General features: G+C 45.5%; 1 protein-coding gene and 1 long non-coding RNA gene across 4 annotated transcripts; one reads left to right on the top strand and one right to left on the bottom strand.

Moving 5' to 3' along the window:
* Positions 1–649: 649 nt before the first annotated feature.
* On the top strand, positions 650–22,736 carry Mxd1 (MAX dimerization protein 1). 3 transcript variants are annotated; one of them, XM_029558741.1, is made up of 7 exons: positions 650–2,194; positions 2,515–2,611; positions 9,411–9,440; positions 18,465–18,579; positions 19,992–20,151; positions 20,498–20,718; positions 21,418–22,736. In XM_029558741.1, the coding sequence occupies exons 1-6, from the start codon at positions 2,122–2,124 to the stop codon at positions 20,680–20,682; spliced, it is 660 nt and encodes a 219-aa protein (XP_029414601.1). In that variant the 5' UTR covers positions 650–2,121; the 3' UTR covers positions 20,683–20,718; positions 21,418–22,736. The 3 variants fall into 3 exon arrangements, with proteins under 3 accessions (XP_029414601.1, XP_029414600.1, XP_008821478.1); XM_029558740.1 differs by having other exon boundaries at positions 20,803–22,736; XM_008823256.3 differs by having other exon boundaries at positions 651–2,194; positions 20,498–22,736.
* LOC115068497 lies at positions 2,625–4,866 on the bottom strand. The gene is made up of 4 exons (XR_003847847.1): positions 4,706–4,866; positions 4,392–4,615; positions 3,888–4,050; positions 2,625–2,747 (listed from the first exon to the last, which is right to left on the bottom strand). It is a non-coding gene; the product is annotated as an uncharacterized LOC115068497 (long non-coding RNA).
* Positions 22,737–24,345: the final 1,609 nt, after the last annotated feature.

The following is a 24,345-nucleotide window of genomic DNA, read 5'->3' as shown; positions in this document are numbered from 1 at the left end:
TCATATTCTGAGGTGCTCACTGCAGCAGCCTCCCTGGGTCATCATGATGGGAAGCATCAGGGATAGAGGGTGTATAAGAACTGGAAGCCGTTTCCTTTGTTTTCTGTGTACTGCGTCACTGCCAGGAGATGGCGCCAAATGCTCTAAATTCTTGGTGCTAATTAAGTTCCAGTTGTGTTGCTAATTCATTTCTTCACCACCAGGGAAGGAAAAGGCTACATTCCTTAGTGTTAGTCTGTGGCGTTTATGTAACTTAAAGTATTTTTCTTTGAAGTTGAAGCTATACTTGTTGGTGTTTAAATTATTTCTTTGCTTTCTCTAGGACACTCACCATGCTTTAAAGAAATGTGTAACTTTTTTTTTTCAGTTAGGATGATTCTAGGGGAAGGGTTATGATACTGAAATAGGATTGAGTTACCAGATTAAAATAAGCTATTGAGCACCAGGCATGGTGGTGAATGCCTTTAGTCCCAGCATTTGGAAGGCAGAGGCCAGGTGGAGCTACATAGTTCCAGGCCAGCTGGGGCCAGAGGGGGGAACCTGTCTCAAAAAGAAAATGAGTGAGTAAATAAATAAATAAATAAATGCTGTTGAGAGCAAAAGAGAAAGACTAAAGAGCTGAAATCCATGCTGGTAAAATCAAAACATTTTTAGGAATATCAGATTGGTTACTTTAATAGTTGTATACATTTTCTTAGTTTGCAGTTTTATTTTACAAACAGCAGTTTAAAAACACTTAAAATGGTGCCTTCCCCATTTCCATCTCCAACTTTGTTCTGTGTCTTCATGAAAAACTATCTTGCACATGTCATGCAGCACATGCACTAAGCTGCACCCCCAGCCCATGTGTTCTGTCAAGGTTTAAGTTATGTTCGGAGACCCTGCCATGTCTTTTGTACAACTACCAACCAGAGGATTGGCCAGCAGTTCTGGGTAAGGCAGAAAGGGGTTCAGGTCCCTACAGTGGAGGAAGGACAGGAAAGTCATTTCTATCTAGGCCTGTTCATGTGCAAAAGGTAGGTGATGTACACCGCTCCTCATATTGTCCTGAGGACTAGAAACAATGTAGGTTGTTACCTGGCACATATAGAAAGCTACCACCTTGGCAGCACTAATAAATTTAAATTTGCAGGCTCCTTACCCAGTAAATTTACCCCTATTTTTTAAATTGGAGATGTTGACACTGCACTTTGGGTCTCGAAAGAGCTTTCGTTTCAAAAATCTTGATCACTTGAGGGAAAAATAAATGAGTTTTTGGTTCTGTGTTTATAGAGTGAGCATTCCTATGGGTACCAGCCAAGCAAACACGATTTGCACCTCAGTGAAAGGCGTGTTTGAATGTTTCCGCCTAGAAAGGGAGGACCCTACAGACATGCGGGCTAAGAATCTCGGGTTCAACTTTATTTGTAGGCGTGGAGCCCACTCGGTGTAAGAGTGGTGGGGCACACAGGAGAGTCTGGGTCCCGGAAGCCGTGGCGGACACTGGGTGCCGCTTTCTCTCCCCGCTTTCTGGTGGCTGGAAGATCCCCGCAGAGACTGTCGGTCTGCAACAGGTTCGCAAAGAGCCGGAGGAGCCCCTCGGCCGGCCTCGCAGCCTATCAGCGGCCCGGGGCGGGGCCGCCACACCTGCAGAGCGGTGACATCATCGCACCCGGGAGGTTTCCGAAGGCTCGGCCAATGGGGCGCGGGCGCAGCGGCTTTCCCTGTGCCATGCTCACCCAATGCCGGCAGGGCCCGAGGGGGCGCGGCCGTAGGCGGAAGACCAATGGGAGACAGGTAGGAACACGAGGCGGAGTTGCGAGTCTTGGGGCCAATAGGAAGGAGGGGGCGGGACCCGGGTCTTGTCAAGTCCGGCCAACCAGTTGGAGGGGCGGGTCTGAGGGCAGGGCCTCAGAAGCTCCTCCAATCGCGATGGGATGTGGGCGGGGCGTGCTGCGGGCAGCCCAATGGGAACGGCGGCTGGCACGGGCCTGGCAGGGGCAGGGGCCGGGGGCGGGCGGCGGCGAGTCGGGATAAACACTCGGCGGCTGGGCTCCGTGTTCTCCCTGCGTCTCAGAGTGCTACTGTCCCGGCTGGCCAGCGAGGCAGCCCTTGGCGTTCCGGTGGCCTGCCCGGTGCAGGATGGCGGCGGCCGTTCGGATGAACATCCAGATGCTGCTGGAGGCTGCCGACTACCTGGAGCGGCGGGAGAGAGGTGCACGGCGGGGCTGCGGGGCGGCGGGCAGCGGGCCGGGTGGCCGCTGAGATGGTTGGGGAGCGCGGCCGCGAGAGTCTAATCTCCGGGCTCCGCGCGCCCCAGGCCGTGCCCCAAAGGCCAACGGATGGGCGGGCCGGTACCCACCTGCCGGCGGGCCGCACTGCCTCCACTGTGAGCAGCAGAAACCTCCACACCGCGGGAAAACAGGCATTGTTCTCAGAATTCACCTCACTCGGTGGGCCGGGGCCTCAGAGTCCGACGGAAAAATAACGCCGGGCGAAGGGCTCATTCATTAACTGCGTCCCTCGGTTTTCTAGAAGCTGAACACGGGTATGCCTCCATGTTACCGTACAACAAGGACAGAGATGCCTTCAAGCGGAGGAACAAATCCAAGAAGAATAGCACCAGCAGCAGGTAACGTGGTCGGTGTCTCTGCTAGACTGTACTGTCGGCAGTACGACGGCAGAGTGCTAGCTGCCGCTGGGATGGAAACCCGGCATCCAGGGTTCAGCTATGCACACAGGGTCTTGAACCATTGCAAGAAGCAGCCCTTGAGTTAGAGAAGAATAGGTGTGTCTTACATTTCACTATGACCTTTAAATTTTTTTAGTTTTACTTTTCATCTCTTCTGAACAGAAATCTTTGAAGGCTTCAAATGGGATTAGCAGCAATGGCAGTACTTTTGTCTCTTCAGAGAGTCAGCACACATTTTCTGTAATTCAAACTGCTGGACATTCTCACTTTATTTTGCTTTTTATAATGAAGATTTTGTAAAGGTGGCTGGCCTAGCATAGGTGGTAGAATTTTGCATGTACCTTAGTTACAGTGGTTTGTCTGATAACCGAACTTGTGACCTCTGTTTATAATGGCAGAAATGGATGACTGAGGTTAAATCCTCCTCTGATCCCCGTAAAAATAAATAAATAAATCAAAGAAAAAGAAAGAGTACATAAAGTTATCAGAAAAAAGTGATGGGAAGAGATGGGAGGAGTTGGAGGGGAGGGAGTGGACATGGATTTGATCAAAATACCTTATATACGTATGAAATTCTCAATAAATTATTTATGTAAATAAAAATAAATAAATGAAAGAAAAAAATCCTCTGATGACAGAGGAGCAAGTACATTCAGAATTGACAAACTTTTTGTGTTGGCATCATAGATTGCCTTATAGTTGTTAAAAGCTGTGGATCTCACCAGAAAGTGTTTAGTTAATAGCCACTGAATTCACATTCTAAAGTCCTGAGCACAGTTCCTGGTTCATAATACTGTATCTCTGTTACTGCCTCCTTTGTTTCCCTCTTTGCCTTAAAAATACTAGTTAAAGCTATGTGTTGTGGCACATGCCTTTAATTCCAGAACTCAGGAGGCAGAGGCAGGTAAATCTCTTGAGCTGGGGGCCAGCCTGACCTACATAGAGCATTTCAGGGCTATGTAGTGAGACTCTGTCAAATGAATACAAAATGCTAGTTGGTAGGAAATCTGTTACTAGGTCCATTCAATTATATGGAAGCATGCCTGCCAATTAAAATCATTAACATTTTCATGCCTGATTTAGAATCTTAATCCCTCCCCCTCCATGAATAACTCCCTCAAGTACTATAGGGTAGCCTCTGTGGCTTAACACAGACCACAAACCCCAGGACATTCCCAGTTACACCTAAAACTCACTCATCCTGTCCTTGGCTCACCTCATGGTCACTGGTGTTGGAATCACAGAGCCTAAGCAGAACACTGTGCCACATTCCTGATGCATGGGAAGAGCACATGGCAATTACCTGGTGGATTCTCCTCATACTCCATCTAACATGGCCTGAAGGTGGTGGTCATAGTGCTGCACATGGGTACTGTAGGCTGTAGAAGGAAGTTAACATGACTGTGTCATACAATGGTATCAGAACCAGCTGTGCTGCATTGTGTTAAGACTATCACTTTCTGTATTTTGGCTTAGAAGAACTTTCAGGGGTGTGTGTGTTTCCTAGAAAAGCCTATTCCATGTCTCCCTTTATTATTACCTACTCCTGAGTTAGGAAAAATTATCTATCTTACTAGTCAAGGCTTAATACCTTAATTTTTCTTTTCTTTTTTTACTGTTTCACAGGAAGGTTGTAGGGGGATGCTCAGTACTAGGGAGTAGAAAAGATGTTAATGAAGTGGTGTGGCCTAGAAAGGTAAACAGGAAACACCAATGGTACCTGGAAGTGCCCTGCCAAGGAATGGGTTCTTCCTCTTCTCTCAGTAGCCAACATTATTCCTGAAAAGTGGCCACAGTTCCTGGCTTGGGGGAGAGCTGTGTCACTTCTGTTAAGCGATGGGTTTCTTTCTTTATTTAGAGACTGCTTTCACTGCTGTCCACATACTTTCCTAATACTGAACTGGTGCAATTCGGTGGGGTAAGAATCAGAGTCCATGATTAAACCTGGAGAAGAGAGAAGGAAACATCAGAAGTTAGAGCAGGCAGTCTTACAGAAGTGCAGTCACTTCTTACCAGGCTTCTGGCATCCCTCACCTGAGGAGTGGGAGTTCCCACAGAGCTGGACTTCTGCCCAGGCCAGGCTATCAGAAACTTGAACTGAGGAGAGGGCCAAGAGATAGTGCTGGTTTACAGAACTCTTGGATAACAACATATTCGTATTCAGGTTGAAGTATTATGCTCTTTACTTGAGGAGTCTGAGGGAATACTTTGCCTTGGACAATAAAAAAGATTGAGCCATTATATCAAACTTCTGGAAAATGAAAATGCAGTTTATTTAAAATCTGCTTGTTAAAAAAAATTAACAAAATAGTGATTACTAGTTGCTTTGGAATCATCCAAAGAACTACAGGGACACAGAAAGATTGGAGCCTTTCTTTCTCTATTACTGGTTCTTTTAAATCACTTATTTATAACTTAAATCAAAAGCTTTGTTTTCTTGTCCTGTTTTGTTTTGTTTGCTGTTGTCTTTAAAGAAACAAGATCTTGGGGCTGAGGATATCCTTCAGTGGCAGAGCACTTGCCTAGCCTGTGAGGCCCTAGGTTTAATCCCCAGAACTGCCAAAAAGGCAAAGTCTTGCTTACTGCCCAAGCTGGCCCCAAACTCCTAGGTTCCAATGTTCTTCCTGTCTCAACCTGTTAAGTAGCTGGAATGACATATTCATGCCACTGTGCCTGAAGTATATTTTGTTACTTGAGTAAAACAGGCTCTGCCACCGATATGAAAGAGGAAGTCTGGGACTTGGCCATCACCCTGTATTAAAAGGCAATGGCTGTGGAGCTGACCCAACAGGAGGAGCCTTTCTGAACCCAAGGACTTTACCCACTTCTCAGACACGTTGCATTTGACTGAGTTATCTTTTTATTGGGGTATGCTGTTAAAGACTGAGATTGACCTTATCAGCAATTCCAGAGTCATTGAATCTTCCATAATCACATGGAAAGTAGTTTGTCAAAGAGAGGGCATCTGCATAGTCCTGATACTTTAATTAAAAGCTAGATGCTCACCCACAGTGGGGGGTGACTGATGCTTATTAATGACTAACTCAGTTTCAGCAAGCTGAGTGTGCTTCAGTTACACCCTGGTAGGTGGAAGTTCCCCTTAAAAAGCACCATGTGAGAACACTCTTAAGTAATCTAGTAAAATCTATCATTTCTAAAACTTGGTTCAAAATTTGGAAAGAGTTGTACTGCTATAGAATTTGTGAAAAAGTTTATCTTGGGGATTCAGTATTTTATATAGACATTACTCTATCAATCTGTCTATAGCTCTTCAAAGAATCCAGAAATTACTAGAAAGAGAACTCCAGATGTTCTTATTTTCTCCTTTCAACCTGTTCACCTTTTCTTCCTCTTCCTCCAGGGATCCTTTTCTGTAGTTACACAGGGAAGTCTTGACCAGCTCTATAGTTAATCATCCATTTAAAAAGTTTTGTCAAAGCCGGGCATGGTGCCACAGGCCTGTAGTCCCAGCATTTGGGAGGCAGAGGCAGGCGGATCTCTATGGGTTCAAGGCCAGCCTGGTCTACATGGTGAATTAGTGCTCTTGATCACTGAGCCAGTCTCCAGCCCCTCTAAAAAAAAAAAAAAAAAAAAAAAAAAAAAAAAAAGTTTTGTCAGACTTTGAGCTTACAATTCCCAGTTAAAGGTAAAACATATTTGAAGCCACGATTTGCAGTTTGGGCCAGATTCTTGTTCACTGTGGTTCCCTGCTGGCCCCTGAAGGATGTAAACCTTCCCCAGAAGGTGCCTGAAGAGGGCTGGTGGAGAACCCAGTGAAGGAACTGAAAACAATTATTCTCATTTGCTTTTCCTCATGAATAGAAATTAATCTCCTAGGGACCTTGTAGAATATAAGGTCCCTAGGAGATTTTTATTTTAATTTTTTTTGCATAACACATTTTTTGTATATTTTTTATTGAATTTTTGTGTATTTCATACAGAACATCTTAATCCTTTTTATACCTCCTCCCCCATCCATACCCTCCCAACCCCCCCTCCGCCACTGGATTTCATGTGTTCTTTCATTTATGTTAAGGCCTATTGAGTCAAGTTAGTGTCCCCAGGTGTCCCTCAGGTCAGGTTCATCCACTAGGGTCTAGTCAGCCTATCTAAAATCACTCCCTTAAAAATCAGTCCTCCTTCATCCAGCAATAATCAGCTGCCACTAGTTCTTGGGCTAAGATTGGAGCCTGCTACCCATTTCCCCAATTCTATGCTGGGCTTTTGTCTGAGTTTGAATGGGTCTTGTGTATGATGTCACCATTGCTGTAGATTCATATGAACAAGGCCCCAGGTGCCTTTAAGACTGTGTTTCTGGGGCTGGAGAGATGGCTCAGCAGTTAAAGAACACTGACCTTGCAGAAGTCCTGGGTTCAAATCCCAGCACCCACATGGCAGTTAACAACTGTCCGTAACTCCAGTTCCAGGGGATCCGACAGCCTCTTCTGTCCTCTACTGTAGCCTGGTCTACATAGTTCCAGGACGGCTGGGGCTACAGGGAGACCCTCTCTCAAAAAGACCAAAAAAAAAAAAAAAAAAAGATTGTGTTTCCATGTGGTCATGCACCTCCTCCCCTGGCTCTTAGAATCTTTCTGCCCCTTCTTCCACAATGGTCCCTGAGCCCTGTGGGTAGGCGGAGTTTAATATAGGAGTCCTGTCCAAGGACCCACATTCTGCAGACTCTTATCTCTATACTTCAGCCAGTTATGGCCTTTTGTGTTCATTGTCCTCTGTTGCATGAGGGAAAAGCTTTTTAATTTTTAAAATAATTTTTATTTTAATTGTGTGCATGCTGTGTGTGTGCACCTGGGTACCCATGTATGCCAAAAGAAGGTATCTGACTCCCTGGAGGCAGTTGTGAGCCACCCAGTGTCAGTGCTGGGATCCATACATGCTCATATCCACTGAGCCATCTCAGCAGCCCCCAGTTTTTAAAATTTTATTACATTTTTATTTATTTAGTATGTACGTGTATAGGCACATATGGGCCACACCCCACATGTGGAGATCAGAGGACTCCTACCAACTTCATGAGTTGGTTCTCTTCCTCTACCATGTGGGTCCCAGAGATTAAACTCAAGTAGTCTGTCTTGGCCACAAGTACCTTTACCTACTAAGCCATCTTACTGGCCCATAGAAGAGAAGTTTTAATGCTGAGCTAGAGATTTCCTGTGTGAAGACACTCATCTGCCCCACAGACACACCGACCATCCCCATGTGTGTTCAGTGAGTGAGCTTGGCACTGGTGCCAGTAGTGCTGGGCATGATTGGGCATTTCCCATGGCTGCTATAAGGGTTTACCTCCTGGGCCCACAGAATTCACAACCCAAGCCAGGGAGCAAACTCCTGAGCCAGTTAGATTCCACAGAATTCCATAAGGTTCAGATTCAGTCCCTTTCTACCGCTGGGCAGTTCCTCACATTCAAACCTGGTTAGGGAGGAGCTGTGTGGGGAGATAGGAGGGGTCATGCTGACTTTCTGTGTCTGCGGAAATATGTCCATGAGGTCTAAGGCCAGACCTGATCATCAAGGTCAGCTGTAAACACGCTGATAATAGGGTTTTGCATCCAGCACACCTTTCATCCCAGGCTCTCTAGTCACTTTTACGGTTGCTACCTCATTGATCCATACTTGTTTAGATTGTTGATGATATTTTTATTCCCATTTTACAGAAGGGTTAATTAAGGACAGGATATTAAAGTCATTTCATCTACAGTACCATCAGGGGCAAAGCTGGACTTCTTTCACCCTGACTGCTGTGCTCACCAGTCTGTTGCCTTTATGCTGAATGAGTTTGAAAACCCTTCCATTATGCTGCTCAGTGGTAGCATCCTTCAGGAAGTTGTGCATGGGGCGCTTGCTTTAGGGAGCTGAAAAATTAGGGAGTTATTTTATCAGTTAAAATTGGATCTTGTAGCTAAACAATATAAAGCTTTAGTATATGGTGCCCCTAGCAGGGGTGGTGGGATACTATCTCCATGGCTTATCCATAACCTAAAGAAAACTTAGTGGTATTTTGTAACTCCAATTCACATCACAATGTAAAACTGTTTTTCTCCACCTCTAACTAGATAGACCCTTTTCTTCCTTATAAAGGATTGCTTGTCTTACTAAGTCACTGTTCCTGGAACTCTATTTTAGATACTTAGAATTATCTGACTCCCCACGTAGACTTGTTCCTTTAGTAGAACCCATTGAATTTCTCTCCCACTTTCTCTTCTGCCAACTATGGAGAAGAAGTTGTTAAAATAGGGGCCGGGCAAAAAGTACTGCACAATCCTGAGGAAAACTCGGGCATGGCAGTACATGTCTGTAACTCAACATTGTGGGGCTGGGGACACTGATCCCTGGGGCTCACTGACCAGCCAGCTTAGCCAAGATACCCTGGCTCAAGAAATACAATGGAGAAGGCTGAATGTGGTGGCGCACACCTGTAGTCCCAGCACTTGGGAGGCAGAGGCAGGCGGATCTCTGTGAGTTCAAGGCCAGCCTGGTCTACATAGTGAGTTCCAGGACAGCTGGGGTTACAGGGAGACCCTGTTTCAAAAAGACCAAAAATAATAATAATAATAATAATAATAATAATAATAAATAATAATAATAATGGAGAACAAGATGTAGGAAGACACCCTAGAGTTGATCTTCAACCTCCACACACAAATAAAAGTAAAATGATTATGTTGGTGATGAAGTTGTTCTCTAAGATAATAATCTCATTATTTTTTTGTTCCTCTTTTAGATCAACTCACAATGAGATGGAGAAGAACAGGTGAGTTGGGATATTGGATGTGGCGTGTGGGGTTCTGATGCATTCTGTTCATTAACATATTAGTTGCCACTTTTTCCAACTGTTCCCAGTAGCAACCACTAAGAGTTTACACCAGCCAGGTGTGGTGGCGCATGCCTTTAATTCTAGCACTTGGGAGGCAGAGGCAGACAGATCTCTGTGAGTTCAAGGCCAGCCTGATCTACATAGTGAGTTCCAGACCAGCTGGGGCTACAGGGAGACCCAGTCTCAAAACAAGGAAAAAAAAAAAAAGAGTTTACTCAGGGGACCAGGCATGGGCACACACCTTTGATCCCAACACTCAGGAGGCAGAGGCAAACAGAGAATCTCTGTGAGATTGAGGCCAGCCTGATCTACATAGTGAGTTCCAGTACAGTTGGGGCTATAGGGAGACCCTGTTTCAAAAGAGAGAGAGAGAGAGAGAGAGAGAGAGAGAGAGGAGAGAGAGAGAGGTTTATGTTAACTACATTATACACCTACACATACATTTTCTGGGGTAGGAACAGATATTTATTTCTGCCAATTCTATAAAATAGCTATTTTAATAGGAAAATTTTAAATGTATAAAAGTAGATTGAAGAATGCGATCTAGTCCTGTGTATCCATCACCCAGCCTCCATAGTGATCAACAAAGGCAAAGCAAATATAACTGCATGCCTTTACTGTGCCAAGAAATAAGAAATAATGGTAATTCTTTGTGGAGCTTTAAAAAAATTGCCAGCAATGCTCAGCCTTCATGTAGGATCTTGACTTGTTTCAGGTAGAGACTCTGTATTAGAATTTTTTCAAAAGTTCCCCAGGTGATTCTTACATGCAGCCGTGCTCAGAACCATGGAATAGCCTCATTCTGGTCCCTGAGCACCCATCAACTTGCTGTACAGGCTACCCACCCCAATGGAACTGCTTTCTTAGTGCCTGTGTGAAGATCTGGTGTGGTGATGACTCTGTTTACTATAAATCCTCTTAAGTGACCCTGACTTTGAAAGTCAGCTTAAAATTGTGTTTAGGTTTCATCTGGGAAAGGTCAAACCAGACCCTTAGTGGGAGGCAGGAGTTATGAAGAAGGCAGACATGGGGTACATTCCCTTGTGGGATGTCACATGGACTTCCGTACCTGTTAACTGCTCCTTGATTGTGGCTAACAGTGCTGTAAGTCGTCAGCCTGGCTTTGTGCTTTAAGGGTTTACACATGAAGAACTAGAAACTCAGAAGGATCCTCAGGCAGATGGCAGTGGAGACTTCGCTTTCTCATCTTTGAATCTCTTTGTGTGAGTTTCTCCTTTGGGTAAGGCAGGGCTCCCTCTGCTGAAAAGCCTGAAGGTCTCCTTCTCTCAGGTCTTTTATGTTAGGTATTTATTTGATTTCAGCCCTTTAGGCTGGTCATAGCTCAGTGGTAAAAATGCTTTCCAGGGGTTGTTGTGCATGGCCTTGGGTTCTACCCTAGCACTGCAAAGAAAAAACAGATTTTGTCCCTCAGGCAAAGGCTGTCAAGCTTGTTTTACATTTTTTCCTCTGTACGAGTGCCACATGATGTCAGTGTATCTTTTATTTTAGTAGAGCTTGTACCCTGGCCTACATATTCAGTGAGTTCACACTGTACAGGTGTTAAGTCAGCTAGAGTTTCTAACGAGAAACATGCAGAGACAGTTGGCACACTGAGGGCCAAGCTGAAGCATATGCAGGACAGTGGAGCAGAAATCCTGGAAACTGGATTTGAAGTCAGTGCTGGACTGTCTGCTTAGACTTCAGATTGCGTCCATGTGACCTGCATCTTGTGCTTGTTAAAGGATTAGTTTTCTACTTTCCTCCCAACTGTTCTTTTTGGAATTGTAATGTCTTTTTGGAACTGAAATGTCCTAGTGTGTGGTCCAAAGGGAAGGAAGTAAGGCTGGCTCTACAGCCTGAGGAAGCGGTTAAAGGTTCCTAGCTCCTCTTCTCTTCCTTTGGTAGTACAAGTACTTCAGAATTTCTGTTGTTCTGGGGCAAACAGCTACCCTGGCTTTGCTAGGTGACTGAAAAAGAAAACCCCTCTGTCAGCTCCTACACACTTGAGCCTTTTTTCTTTTTCTTTTTTGAGACAGCATCTCAAGTAGACTCTGCTTGTCTCAACTCATTATATAACCAAAAATTACCTTGACCTTCTGATTCTCCTGCCTGAATACTGGGATTACAAGTGTATGCTATCACACTTGATTTATGCCACACTGGGACTTGAACCCAGAACTTCATGCATGTGAGACAGGTGCACGGCCAACTGATATGCTCAGCCCCACTTTAGCCTTTTTTTAAACCTTAAAACATTGCATAAAAAGATTGTGGTGGTTCTCAAAACAAAAACAACTCAAGAAAGAGATTATGATAGAATTTTTCCCCCTTGGTGTTACAGTTGAGTTCGCTTGGGTTTTTATGACACCTAAGACATTGAGGACAGGCTACTCTAGGTTACAGGACCCCACTGTTAAATGCACAGCATCATGAGAAGACACACATGTAGAATGGTAGAGGTGGTGCCTTCCGCTCGACACCACAAAGGATGGATATGAAAGACATGACATCTTCCGTCTCGTAATCATCTGGTTTATCATTTTCCTCCAGAAAACCAGTTTTCTCCACTTGTAGTGGTTGTTGCCTCCGATCCTCTGATAATATATACTCCTGTTTATGACCAAGGCTTTTCTATATTTAAGATTTCTTTTTTAACTTTTAATTGTGTGTGTGTGTGTGTGTGTGTGTGTGTGTGTGTGTGTGTGTATGTCTGCTGTTGTCTGTGGATATATGCACATGAGGGCATGTGCCCAGAAGGCCAAAGGATCCCTTGGAGCTGGAGTTACAGGAAGTTGTGAGCCACCTGACATAGGTGCTGGGAACCGAACCCAGGTCCTCTGCCAGAGTCGTACACACTTTTAACCACTGAACCATCTCTCTAGCCTCTGGCCAAGGCTTTTTATGACAGTTTGCCTTTCCTTTTTTGAGATAAGCCTTCATTATGGTAGCCCAGGCCAGGCTGGCCTCATGCTTGATATGTATCATGTGCTGGCCTTGAACTCAGGGTCTTCCTACCTCAGCCTCCCATGTGTGAGGATTGCAGTTGCATGACATCATATCCAACTCTGACAAATTTTTAATTAGTCCACCAATTTCTCATCTCCCTCATTCTTAGAATTTCAAAAGTTGAAACTGCATACTTCCAATGTAAATTAGCCTTTAGGAGTATATGCTGACATACTAGATCTTTCCATCCAGGACTTGATGTGTGTCTTAATTTACTCAGATCATTCTCATTTCTAAGCAAAGCTTTGTAGTATTTCCTCATAAACTTTACACATTTCTTGCGAAAAGTACTCCTGGGTTTATGATGTTTTAGTTGCTGTCAGTTTCCCTCTGTAGTTAAGAGCTGATCATCTTTAGAATATAGGAACCTTTTTGTCTGTTGTGTGCCATGTAGAAATGGTCCTGCTGTATCTTTGATCTGGGAATTGCTCTGGTTTAAATGCCTTTTAGTCAGCCCTGCAGTGAATAGAAATGAGTGAATAGACATTAGCCACAGTAGGTCAGGAGTTGGGTGCTACAAGGGGCCCTCATTCAGGAGAAGGCTCTGGCTTCTTTAATAGTAGATAGCCATTTTTCTGGAATGGTATGAATGCAGACTTTTACTGAGATTGGGCAGTACCTCTACCAGTCTTCTGACCCTGTGACAAAAGAGTTTTATGTGTGCTCTGTGGGGAAGACTCAGAAGCCTGGGCTATACAGTTATTTCCTTTGTCCAACAGGATTTCAGTGGCACCTGGTCTGGCGTGAGAAACCATTCCAGGAGGTGTCCTTTGGCAGAATGTTCTGATCAGTCACACATCCCTATAACTATTTCATTAGGGTTCTGACTTTTCAAATGACCAAAAGCTTTATATCAGAAGGATTGAGACATGGTGTATACAGGGCCAGGGTTGTGGTGTGCACAGAGGCAGGGGTATGGTGTGTACAGGGGCAGGGGTGTGGTGTGCATAGGGCCAGGGTGTGGTATATACAGGGCCAGGGTTGTGGTCTGCTCAGGGCCAGGGGTATGGTGTGCACAGGGCCAGAGGTGTAATGTACATGGGGCCTGGGTGTGGTATGTATTGCACCACTAGCTGCTTCTGCAATGCCCTTAACCACATTCAGATTCCATTCTAAGATGTCATAACAGATCTGTAAGTGCTGCCACATGGCATCTTGCCTGGAAGCACTAGAAGAGACCTATGTTGTTGGCTTAGCCAGCTTCTGACCCCTCTGCCTGGTTCCTTCATCACCAGAATTAAATGTCTCAGGGTGAGATGAGCCTGCAGGTGTTCTTTATAATACATCTTTATGTTAAACTCTGAGAAGGAACTCCTAAGGAAACTATCTGTATCTTCCCAATGGAGCCACCACACAATCATTGTTCATGCATCTTCACCTGATACATTACCATCTTTATGTTTCTGCAAAGATTGATCAGCATAGCTGTGAAAATCTTCCAGGATTTCAGTTAAAGTAGTTAGACATAGACTATGGCAGTTGTGTATCGAGAAATCATTCTAGAAAAAAAGGAAGAAAGTATTTTCCCCTCAAAATATGACTCAGGATTTTCCTGAAGATCTGTGTTAACTCCGCAAGCCTTTGCTCTTATTTCAAAGCCAGTCTTGACCCCTAGTCACTTGCAGGGAGCTATTTTTATTTTTTATTTTATTATTATTTTTTAATGTGTATGAGTGTTTTGCCTGCATGCATTTAAGTGCACCCGTGTCATGCAGTGCCTGTGGAGGTCAGAAGAAGGCGTCAGATCCCCTGGAACTGAAGCTATAGATGGTTGTTAACCACGATGTGAGTGCTGGGAATCGAACCTGGGTCCTCTGCAAGAGCAGTCAGTGCTCCTAACCACTGAGCATCTCGCTAGCCCCCATTTGCAGGGAGCTTTTGATCCCTTAATAAGACTTGGTTCTTCTGACTGCCTCTGTACAGCTTGTGCATACCCATAGCTGAAACCATTTCCATTCGTGATCCAGTTATCCTGTAGGAATTCTGATGCTTTTTAATTAAGTCTGTGCTCACAGCAGGGTAGGAGAGAAAACAGGGAAAGCTTCAAGTTGAGCAGCCACCCTTTTTGGCTAATAATCATAGGCACAGCTTTAATGAAAAACTAGTACCAAGTAAGGCCAAGTGTTGCACTCTGCAGGCATCCTTCAGAGAGAAGGACGTGGATCTACAGGTGCTCTCAAGTCAGCGTGGACAGACTATCCCATGCCAATAGGTGCCAGTACATTGATGAGAAACAAAAAACTGGTGCCTTTTTGACTTGGTTATGAAACAGAAGAAATAGATACAGAGAAAGTTTGTGTAGTAAATGAATGTGGCCCATTCAGAGAGGAAGATGACCATAGCTCTGAAGGCTTGCAGGGCTCTGAGGGAGAGGGCAAAGAGGAGCCCACTCCAAAGCTGTAAGTGGAAGCTGGTTTGTTGTGACTCTGCATTGCCTCCAAGGCAGGGACTTACTCCAGCATTATCCCAGCGACTAGGAGGAAAACATCAGCAAGCAGTAGTCCTTTGAGAAACTACGTGGGAGAAAGGGTAGAAGAACCAAGCGTCCATTGCAGGAACCACCTGGAACCTGGTTGCATGTCAGCCCCTTTGCCAGCAAGAGCTCAGTATGATGTGTTTCATAGTTAAAGTTAGGCTCTGCAAAGGAGATACTAACATGCACATGTGAGCTCTCTCATACAATACCGCTCTGAATCCTGACTACATCCAAGCCAGGAAGAACCGTCAGTGAACATTCAAGTCTGGAGCTCCTCTCTGCAGGTAGCACCGTCCGCCTGCAGTCAGCCTCTTCTTGAAAATGTTCTGTATACAAACACTAACCTGAGAGACATGAACAGAACTGAAGAAGCTTGAGTCACCCCTTAACCCAGGGATGCCCAGCAGTCCAGAGCTGCCTTTGGGGGCTTTCTCCTCACTTGGATTTTCAGTTTTCCATCATTCATGGCTAAGGAAAGTTGAGCAAAACTAACAAGAGCTGTGCAGCATGCAAACAAACTGTGTGGCCTGTGAGCTTTCTATTTAAACCTTTAGTCTGTGCTGCTTTTCATTATCGAAGCTTCATAATGCAGTTTAGTATCTGCTACAGCACATCCTTCCTGTTCTTGTTTGAGAAATATTGGTAGTGTCTTACACATTGTTCTGCTACATGAAGCTTAGACTAATTTCCCAGCATTTAAAGAGAACTGTTGGGATTTTGTTTTCTGGGGTTATGTTAACTTGGTAAGCTTGGAGAATGCAGCATTTTTGCTTTGAAGGCTCATCTCCAGGAATGTACATTTTTTTTCCCAATCGTTCAGCTTTTCCTGTCCTTCAGCAGTGTTTGATAGTTTTCTTCCCATCAGTCCTTCCCCACTTAGTTTAAGTTCCCTTCTAACTGTGCTACCCTTTCTTCTTGCCATGGGAGTAAGCCCCTGATACACATGGCTCTCCGGCTGGGTCAGAGCTTCCTGTTTTATTTCCCTTGGTCCTTTGCAGTAGAGGTTTAGAGGGAGTCCCCAACCAGTGCCCAGGCTAGGCAGTGAGGCACACATTTCTGTCCTGACCCAGATCCTCTCCGCCCTGCTGTACACAGGATGGTGGCCTCAGAGGGACATCTCTGTACTCAGTAACTTTATAAATGCTGTATTGATTTTTTAGATGTTAAAAAAAGACACCTTTAGCATAAGCAGTGTCCCTATTGCTATAGGATTAGCTTGATTATTAAATATTTCAATGACAAAAGAGGCTCCCTGCCTCTCTGTGCCTGGTGAGAGGCTTCCGAGTTCCTTAGTGACTGAAAAGGAATCTTCTAGCACCACAACTGTCCATACTTGCTCACAGCAATCACCCTTGTGCAGAGGAAGCCAGACCTGAAGCCCCCACCCATTAGGTAACTCTGCGTCAGGCCTAGAGTGCATCCATCCTTGTCTCAGTTAATGTCACAGTGGTTCTCTCAGACCTCATCACCCTCACTCTGCAGGTAAGGAAACTAAGGCCACACAGAGTTGGACAATTTGTTCAAAGTCACACAGGGAGTATGTGGCAAAAATCAGGTTCCCCAACGTCTACTCTTCACTACACTAATATTGGATTCTATAACAATGGACAAATTCAGAATATTAAAAATAATAGAAAGTAAAACCTGGGGTTTTACTTTCTTTTAACCTTTTATTTTATGCCTACCTTGGACAATCTGTGGTTTGATCTGAGTGGATTGCTGGTTACAGACTGCTCCTGATTCCAGTGCTATGATTATAGCCCAGGTGAAAGCATGGCTTCCCTGTGCTGCTGTAGAACCAAGCCATGTGCCCACATGTGTTAATTAGAGCCATCTTTCTGAAGAGCCAGCAGGAAACCCTGAGCTTCATTACCTAGGTACAAGGTAGTGATGCTCTGCTAAGAACAGACAGCAGAGACAGGAAGGTCAGTGCACTGCTTCATAGTGTTGTTTTTTTTTAAATTTTGTGTGTGTGTGTGTGTGTGTGGTATGTGCACGTGTATGTAGATGCCAACTGAGACCAGAGGTGCCAGATCCCTTGGAGCTGGAGTTGCAGACAGTAGTGAGCCTCTATGTAGGTGCTGGGTATCGAACTCAGGTCCTCTGCAACAGCAGCCAGTGCTCTTAACCACTGAGCCATCTCTCTAGCCCCTCATAGTGTTTCTTTAGTATTAGATTTTTAGTGTGCAGATTAACAGGTCTCACTATGACATTTTTGTCAGTGTGTACTGTGTCTTGCTCCAATGCTCATGTATTTTCCAAGGTGAACCACTTACACATGGCTTCTGCTTTTCTTTCTTTGCTCCTGGCCACTAGCACATGCTGTTGAGTCTGCCAAGCGCTCTTCCACAGGGACAGGGTTCACAGCTGACTGGCTTTTACTCAACCCTGCTGGGATAACGGTGTGTTCCTTGAGCTCATCAGTACTCAGAGCCCCTTAGCACACCATGAGGACTCTCTCCTGATCCATGTGGAACAGAGAGCTGCGAACTAGAGTATCCTAAGTCTGAACAGGCGTGGGATCAACCTCCCTGACTACAGCTTCCTGATGTGGTTTCTTTGGGTCTGCATTCCCACTTGCATTGATATGGTCACAATCCTAAGAAGGCCACAGGTAAACCGTTCAGCTGGAGGAGCTCTGCCCAGGTGGCTCTGTGTAGAAACAGGCGTCACCCTAAGCCCTAAGGCTGAGCTCTGCCATGTGTGTGGATCTGCTGAGGTGGACTCTGTCCCCGCCAAACTTCCAGTCTCCCTAAATGGCATCCATAGTCATCAGTAGACACTATGAGATGTGTGTGGGCTGTGACTAAGCTGCAGTCCACCTTTCTGGGGAGCTGGAGTAAAGCCTCCCAGGGAACCCCCCAGAAGCTGTACTCAGTAGATGGATAAACCTCTGAGGCTGAGACAGCTTCTTCCAAAGGCTTTAAGGAGAATCCCTGATATCTGGCTATTCCTCACATTCATGGAATTGGCTAGATTCTAGAGTGAAGTCAAAACAAAGGTTTCAGTGAAGTGTGAACTTCGAGAATTGTAGGGGCTCTTGTGTTTCTGGTCATCCTTGACAGACTGTTCTGTAGGTAGCTGTGGTTCCCTCCTCATCAGCCTTTGTCCTACGCACGATGTGTGAGTGACTACACAGTGTAAACACTACACAGCAATGATACAGAGAAGGACAGGTTGAGGATTTCCCTCAGGGAAGGTCATATTTTCTAACATGGGTATTCTAGTGTAGCCCAGGAGAGAGGTGGTAAAGTGCCTAATACGAGCAGATTTTGTTCCTCGCCACCCCATTACAGATGGACTTAGAATCCATGGGCTCTGCTTCTCGGTTCCCACAGAGGTATCTGGCCTCACCCCATGTTGGTGGTGGTACTTGTCATCATTGGGTTGGGCCACCTCATACTCTAGAACTTGTTGTTCCTGGGCCCACTCCAGCCTACCCAGGATTCTCAAGTGCTGCCACGGTCCTGTTTTCCCAGACGTGCTCACCTCCGCTTGTGCCTGGAGAAGTTGAAGGGATTGGTGCCGCTGGGCCCTGAGTCAAGCCGACATACCACACTGAGTCTGTTGACAAAAGCCAAATTGCACATAAAGGTAGGTGCCCTGGTCTGCCACTCTGTCCCTTCCGTCTGGTGAGGGTTTCTCAGTTGCTCAGTTGTCCTCTGAGCTTCTCCTACCTGCCTTATGGACCAACCATAGGCAATGCCTCCAAAACCCAACTGAGCATTTCTCAGCCACTAGAGGTAGAGTTAAGTGGTCCAGCCAGAACCTTGGACCACCTTGGACCCTGACACTTCTAGCCATGGGTATCCCCACCATCTCCAAGACCTCAGTGTTTCACAGCCTGACCTGCTGCCATCTGCATCTACCACTATCACTGCAGTAGACCCTATAGTTTCCTGTGTGCTCTGCACTGCCCCCTCTCCTCTCTCTGCTGAGAACAAACCTGCCAGAACTGGGCCGGCCCACCAGATGCACAAGTTATTCTGTCACCAGGCCTCTCCTGCCTCCACAGCAGCATGGTGGGGCACACTGCCCCTCTACACCTTGCTCTTGTCATGTTCTTATACCATCAACTGTGTTGTCCCTCTGTGGTGCCTTTATGCTTCTCTGCATGGCTAGCCTCTCATTCTGCAGATCTCAGCACAGGGCTCCCAACTCCAGAAGCCTTCACCAACTCTTTCCTGACATGGGGTCACCTCAGTGCCTGACATAGTACACATTGGTAATGGCCTATAGCCCCATGGAGGGACTGAGTCTTTGTGTACATGTTGTATCCCCAGCACCTGGTGGTACCTGTGCAGAGCTGGTACCCAGTCTGTACCCCTGAGCCACAGCAGTGTTACCATTCAGCTGTAGCTTTGTTAGACAACTATTGATGTATTAATGGTCAATGGCCTACACACATGGCAGCTCTGGGAGAGAAAGAACTTCCAATAGAAGCAAAGCAGCTACAGTCAGACACACTTGTTAATTATCTGCTCAATATGAGAAGCTAGGGGCAGATTTGTAAAAATGAGCCCTCTGTGGAAATGTTTCCAGGCTATCCTATTGGGCAGTTTGGAATCAGGGCTTTAAAAGGACTGCTGTCTCCTGCTAACAACAGTTCATTAGGGTTTGACGTGAAAAAAGAATGTGCTCATGTAATTGGAACTGTGCAGGAGTAGACATCATTTTAAATAGAAGTGTTGCATAGCTCCCATCCAATGCCATTTTCTAGCTCAGAGAGACCAGGTGTTCAGGAAGCTGCTGCAGATGTGGAGACCAGTTAAGAGATCTGCAGTCTTTTTGGATACTAAGGTTGAAGGGTATGGGACTCAGGCTGTGTGATGAAGCCCACAGCCATTGCCAGCTGACTTCCTGTTCCAGAGAGAAACTTGACAAGTGACACACGAAATGGCCTCTGGGGACAAGTGGCACACTGTCCTGCTGGCAAGTTAGACAGAGGTTCCTTGCCAATTTAGAAAGTGCCCATGGCCTCCAACAACTATCCCTTTGACTTGCAGAAACTTGAAGATTGTGACAGAAAAGCTGTTCACCAAATAGACCAGCTTCAGCGGGAGCAGCGGCACCTGAAGAGGCGGCTAGAGAAGCTGGGCATGGAGAGGACGCGGATGGACAGTGTGGGCTCTGCGGTGTCCTCGGAGCGCTCCGACTCGGACAGAGGTGAGCCATGCCTGCCAGAGGGTATCAGGAGGCATAGTCAGACACACTTGTTAATTATCTGCTCAGCAGATAAGACTGGACTCGTGGAAGCCAGCTAGATGGTACCTGCCACTGAGCATAACAACCTAAGGTTCTCCGACCTCCACTCATGTACACTTGCACACATACACGCAAAATAAATTAATTAAAATGCAATAAAAATTTTAAGTAGGGCTCAGGCCTTTGGGAGCTGAGCAACAGACTGAGGTGACCATCCTCTGAGAGTTAGGTGGAGGCCAAGAAGGGCTGTGGGCAGTTGAGGCAGCCAAACTAGTTGGGAGGTCCTCACATGTGTCTTCCCCTGCAGAAGAGCTGGACGTGGACGTGGAGAGCACAGACTACCTCACTGGGGAGCTGGACTGGAGCAGCAGTGTGAGCGACTCTGACGAGCGCGGCAGCATGCAGAGTATGGGCAGTGATGAGGGCTACTCCAGTGCAGGCATCAAAAGAGCCACTCTCCAGGACAGTCACAAGGCGGGCCTTGGGCTATAGGGAAAGGCTGCCCAACCTCCCCGTGGATCTGATTAGGTAGTGTACCAGACTTGCCCAGATGCCCCTGCACACAAATCTCATGTACCATCTTGACCAAAATCAACCTTGTCCACTTTTCAGAAAATGCGTAGGACGTTGGTTCTGAATGCTCAGCACCTTCTCTCCATACACGCTGACTCTGAGAGACTGTACATTCCAGTCAGCTCAAAGCACCCAAGAATTCTTAGCCTGAATAAACACGTTTCCCTTGCAGCAGCATCCCCCGTGCACTGTCCTCCCACAGCTGACCATCTTAGTTTCCAGCTCATGATGGTACTTACCTAGGAGAGAAGTCCAACCCATCTTGCATAGGAAACCGCAGCAGACAAGCTTCTCAAGAGATCTAAACTCGGAACTCCAGAGGGAGCTTTGAAAGCAGGATGGAAGGCTCCCTACCCTGTGAAAAGTCAGGAGGGACTCCAGAAAGCCAAGCGTCCCACTACAGAGGACACCCCACAGCGAGCCTTTGGGGTCCCAGCTCAGGAGAACTGCCATTCTAGGGACCTGGCTGTGTGCTGTGTCTCCAGGCGCACACCCCTAGGTTTGTTGATTCTGCTTGTCTCTGGAGCATTTTCCTACCTCAGAGATAGATGAGATCTCCATTTCCCACGTAACAAAAGTGATTATGCCTCTTTTTCCCCCTCAGATGAGCAGCATTTGATCCCATTCTAATCTATTTTCCTGTTGAACTTTCAGCAATAACTGAGCTTTGGCACTGACTGAGCTAACAGCCACTGTCCACAAGAGAGTCAACAATTCTGCTCCGTGGCAGGTGAACAGGAGGGGCCTCACAGGCTCTCCAGCACCCTCCTGCTGGGTTGTTTTTTGGATATACCCAGAAGCTTCTGTTTGGAGACTTCTGGGCTGATGGTTTAAAAGGCTGGTTTTTTTCCCCTTCCCAGCATTTTTATTTAATCTGAACCAGAGCACATGTATATGTACATAAGACACAAAATCTATAAATATTATTTATTCATTTTATATAAACTAATGTAATGAAAAATAAATTCTTATGACTTTGTGCTTTTATAGATATTCTAAAAACTTTGTACATAGGTATCTACAAAATTGGTTCATTCCTCTGAATATTTTTGCATTCATATTTTTGAGGTCTGGATGTTTCCTGCCCCCAGGGAATCTTTTTCATTGAGTCTGAACCATTTGTAAAATCTGTGCCACTGGCTGCAGCCAAGCATGTGTCATGGAGCGATGGAACATTCCTAGGATCCAGAGGCATCACACAAGTGCTCCACACAGAGTCAGCAGCTTGCAACCACACTCCAGGGCACACCCCAGCCTTGCAGTACCCCTCCTGGTCCAAAAGCGCCCTGGCAGAGCTCAGCTACCATGAAGAACAGTCCTAACAATGCAAGGGCACTTCTGTGGATTTCTTTTTTTAATGATTCTTTAATGTGCTAACATTTTTAGATTGAAAGTTGTGGGTCCCTGGATGATTCCAGTCACCTGTCATCTGTTTTTGTTCATTCTGGACTTTTCCTTCATTTCTGCTTCTGGTTGAGGGAGGGGCAGGTGACACAAAAACTTTTTTTTCTTGTTGGAGTTTTTCCAACTACCAGCTGAAAATTTGCACTGAGACACAGCATGGATGCCTTTCACATTTTCAAAGCCCGCTTCCAGTCTGAGCAGAGCAGTAGTGTTCAAGGAGCCAACATGGCCATCCTGCCGAAGAAGATACTTGTGCACTTTGAGGTCCCCTACCAGCACCTGCCAGACCTCGCAAGCATCCTGTCTGATCACTGCATCCAAGCGAGCGCCTTACAAGCCCACAATGCCTCAGGGCTTTGGAAACTCAAGACTGTGGGAAAGCTTGTGGGCTTGCACTGGGGAGGGAGGGGGACAAAACTTATGTACTTGTTTATTTCACTTAAAAATAAGGTGTCTGAGAGATGCCATTTTCTGTGTTTTCATTGTTGCACCATTGAGTTAAACTGTTTTTTGTCTTTCTGTTGAAATAATAAGTGTACTGTCCCAACATAAAGCAGTAATTATTTGACCTTTGTCCTGTTCATCTCCTTTGTGATAAGCTGGCTGGCAGTGCTGGACAGGCTTCTCTAAAAACAGTAGTTTTGGGGAACCCACAAGCTCAGTGCAGGGCAGCTAATCCCCACCTCATCACCAGCTGACATCGCCACTGGTCACCTGCACATCTGCCAAAAGCTGGTCTTTTGGTTTTCTTTTTTTGTTTGTTTTGATGCTTTGAGACAGGGTCTCCCTGTAGCCCCCGCTGTCATGGAACTCACTATGTAGACCAGGCTGGCCTTGAACTCAGAGATCCACCTGCCTCTGCCTCATAAGTGCTGTCATTAAAGGCGTGCAACACCATGCCCGATTGCTTTTGGTTTTCTTAAGCAAAATGAAATACCTTTCTATTGGGTTGCTGGGGGAGGGGGGGGGCACAACAGACACGGATGACAAAGTTATGAATCCCAGCCTTTAAGACTTTCCAATTGTATGTGACTACAAATGTGTGTTGATATAGGTACATGTATTTTTATGTGACAGTTCCTTTTTATTTAAAATCTAAACACATAGGGACACTTTATTGATGCAAATGGGAAAATAAGAGCTCACTAGTGATTTAATTTCATGCCCCGAGGAAACATCTGTTCACTTTGTTGCCATCCCAGAAAACACAGAGTCTGGTCAGGCTGGCTTTGGATGCACCGGGCACCCAGTATATTTCCATTGTGGGCCTCCTTTTGCTTTTGGTAACAAGCCAGCTGCCTCCCTCTTCAAAGCCCCAAGGCTGACTTATTGACCCAGGCCATCAACATTTTGAGCAGGGCTTAGATGCTCATTCTCAACCGAAAGTGAAAATAACTAGAGCTCGGAACTGATTTTTGGGCCAACCGGACCCTGCAGTGGCCACTGGGAAGATTTAAAGTTTGGGCTTTGGAATGTATTTTCCTCTGATCTCCACTGTGTTTGACAGAAGCCAGGGTCTTCCCTGGCCTACCTGCCAGCCTTCTCACCTCTAGTGTGGCCAACAGCACTTAGGGGTCTGGGAACACATATGAGGACTAAGCGCACAATGCTTAAAGCCTAGTGATGTCCTGGGACTCGGCAGTGGCTTCATCAACTTTTCCCTGCCTCTTGCCTTCTATCCTAAGAGAGACTATTTTTGAAGAGTGTATAGATACGCGGTGGGTTTTTTTTTTTTTTTAAGTTTTTTAAATTTAATAACCACATGATTAGAAGAAGCATTTCATTACAGCTTTAACATATTCAGTAACACATTCCAGAGCAAGGATACATTGCTTTCAAAGGTGGCTGTAAATTTTTATGTTCACAGTTGAATTAATACGGTCATACAATATTGAACTCAGTATAAACCCTGTAAGACATAAAATTGAATGAGTTTTTACCCTTTAAAGAAGATCTCCATTTCATTTTAAGATATACTGTTTTCTACATTTTTAATGCTACTAACACATGTTTGCGCATGTGTCTTTAATCTTTATGTATCTGATTATTGCTAGTCACGGTTGGTTACACTCGGATCCTTAGTACCTGAGTATGGATATAAAGTTATCAGGTAGATTTCACTGGCAATGTTTATCACCTCTACTATTTAACATGAAGTAATTTTTTTTTTTAATTTTG

The sequence above is a fragment of the Nannospalax galili genome, unplaced genomic scaffold (genome assembly GCF_000622305.1).
Source record: "Nannospalax galili isolate Female #2095 unplaced genomic scaffold, S.galili_v1.0 scaffold269, whole genome shotgun sequence".
Lineage (NCBI taxonomy): Eukaryota > Metazoa > Chordata > Mammalia > Rodentia > Spalacidae > Nannospalax > Nannospalax galili.
Note: the sequence above shows the minus strand (reverse complement) of the source record. Positions and strands in the feature narration are given on the sequence as shown.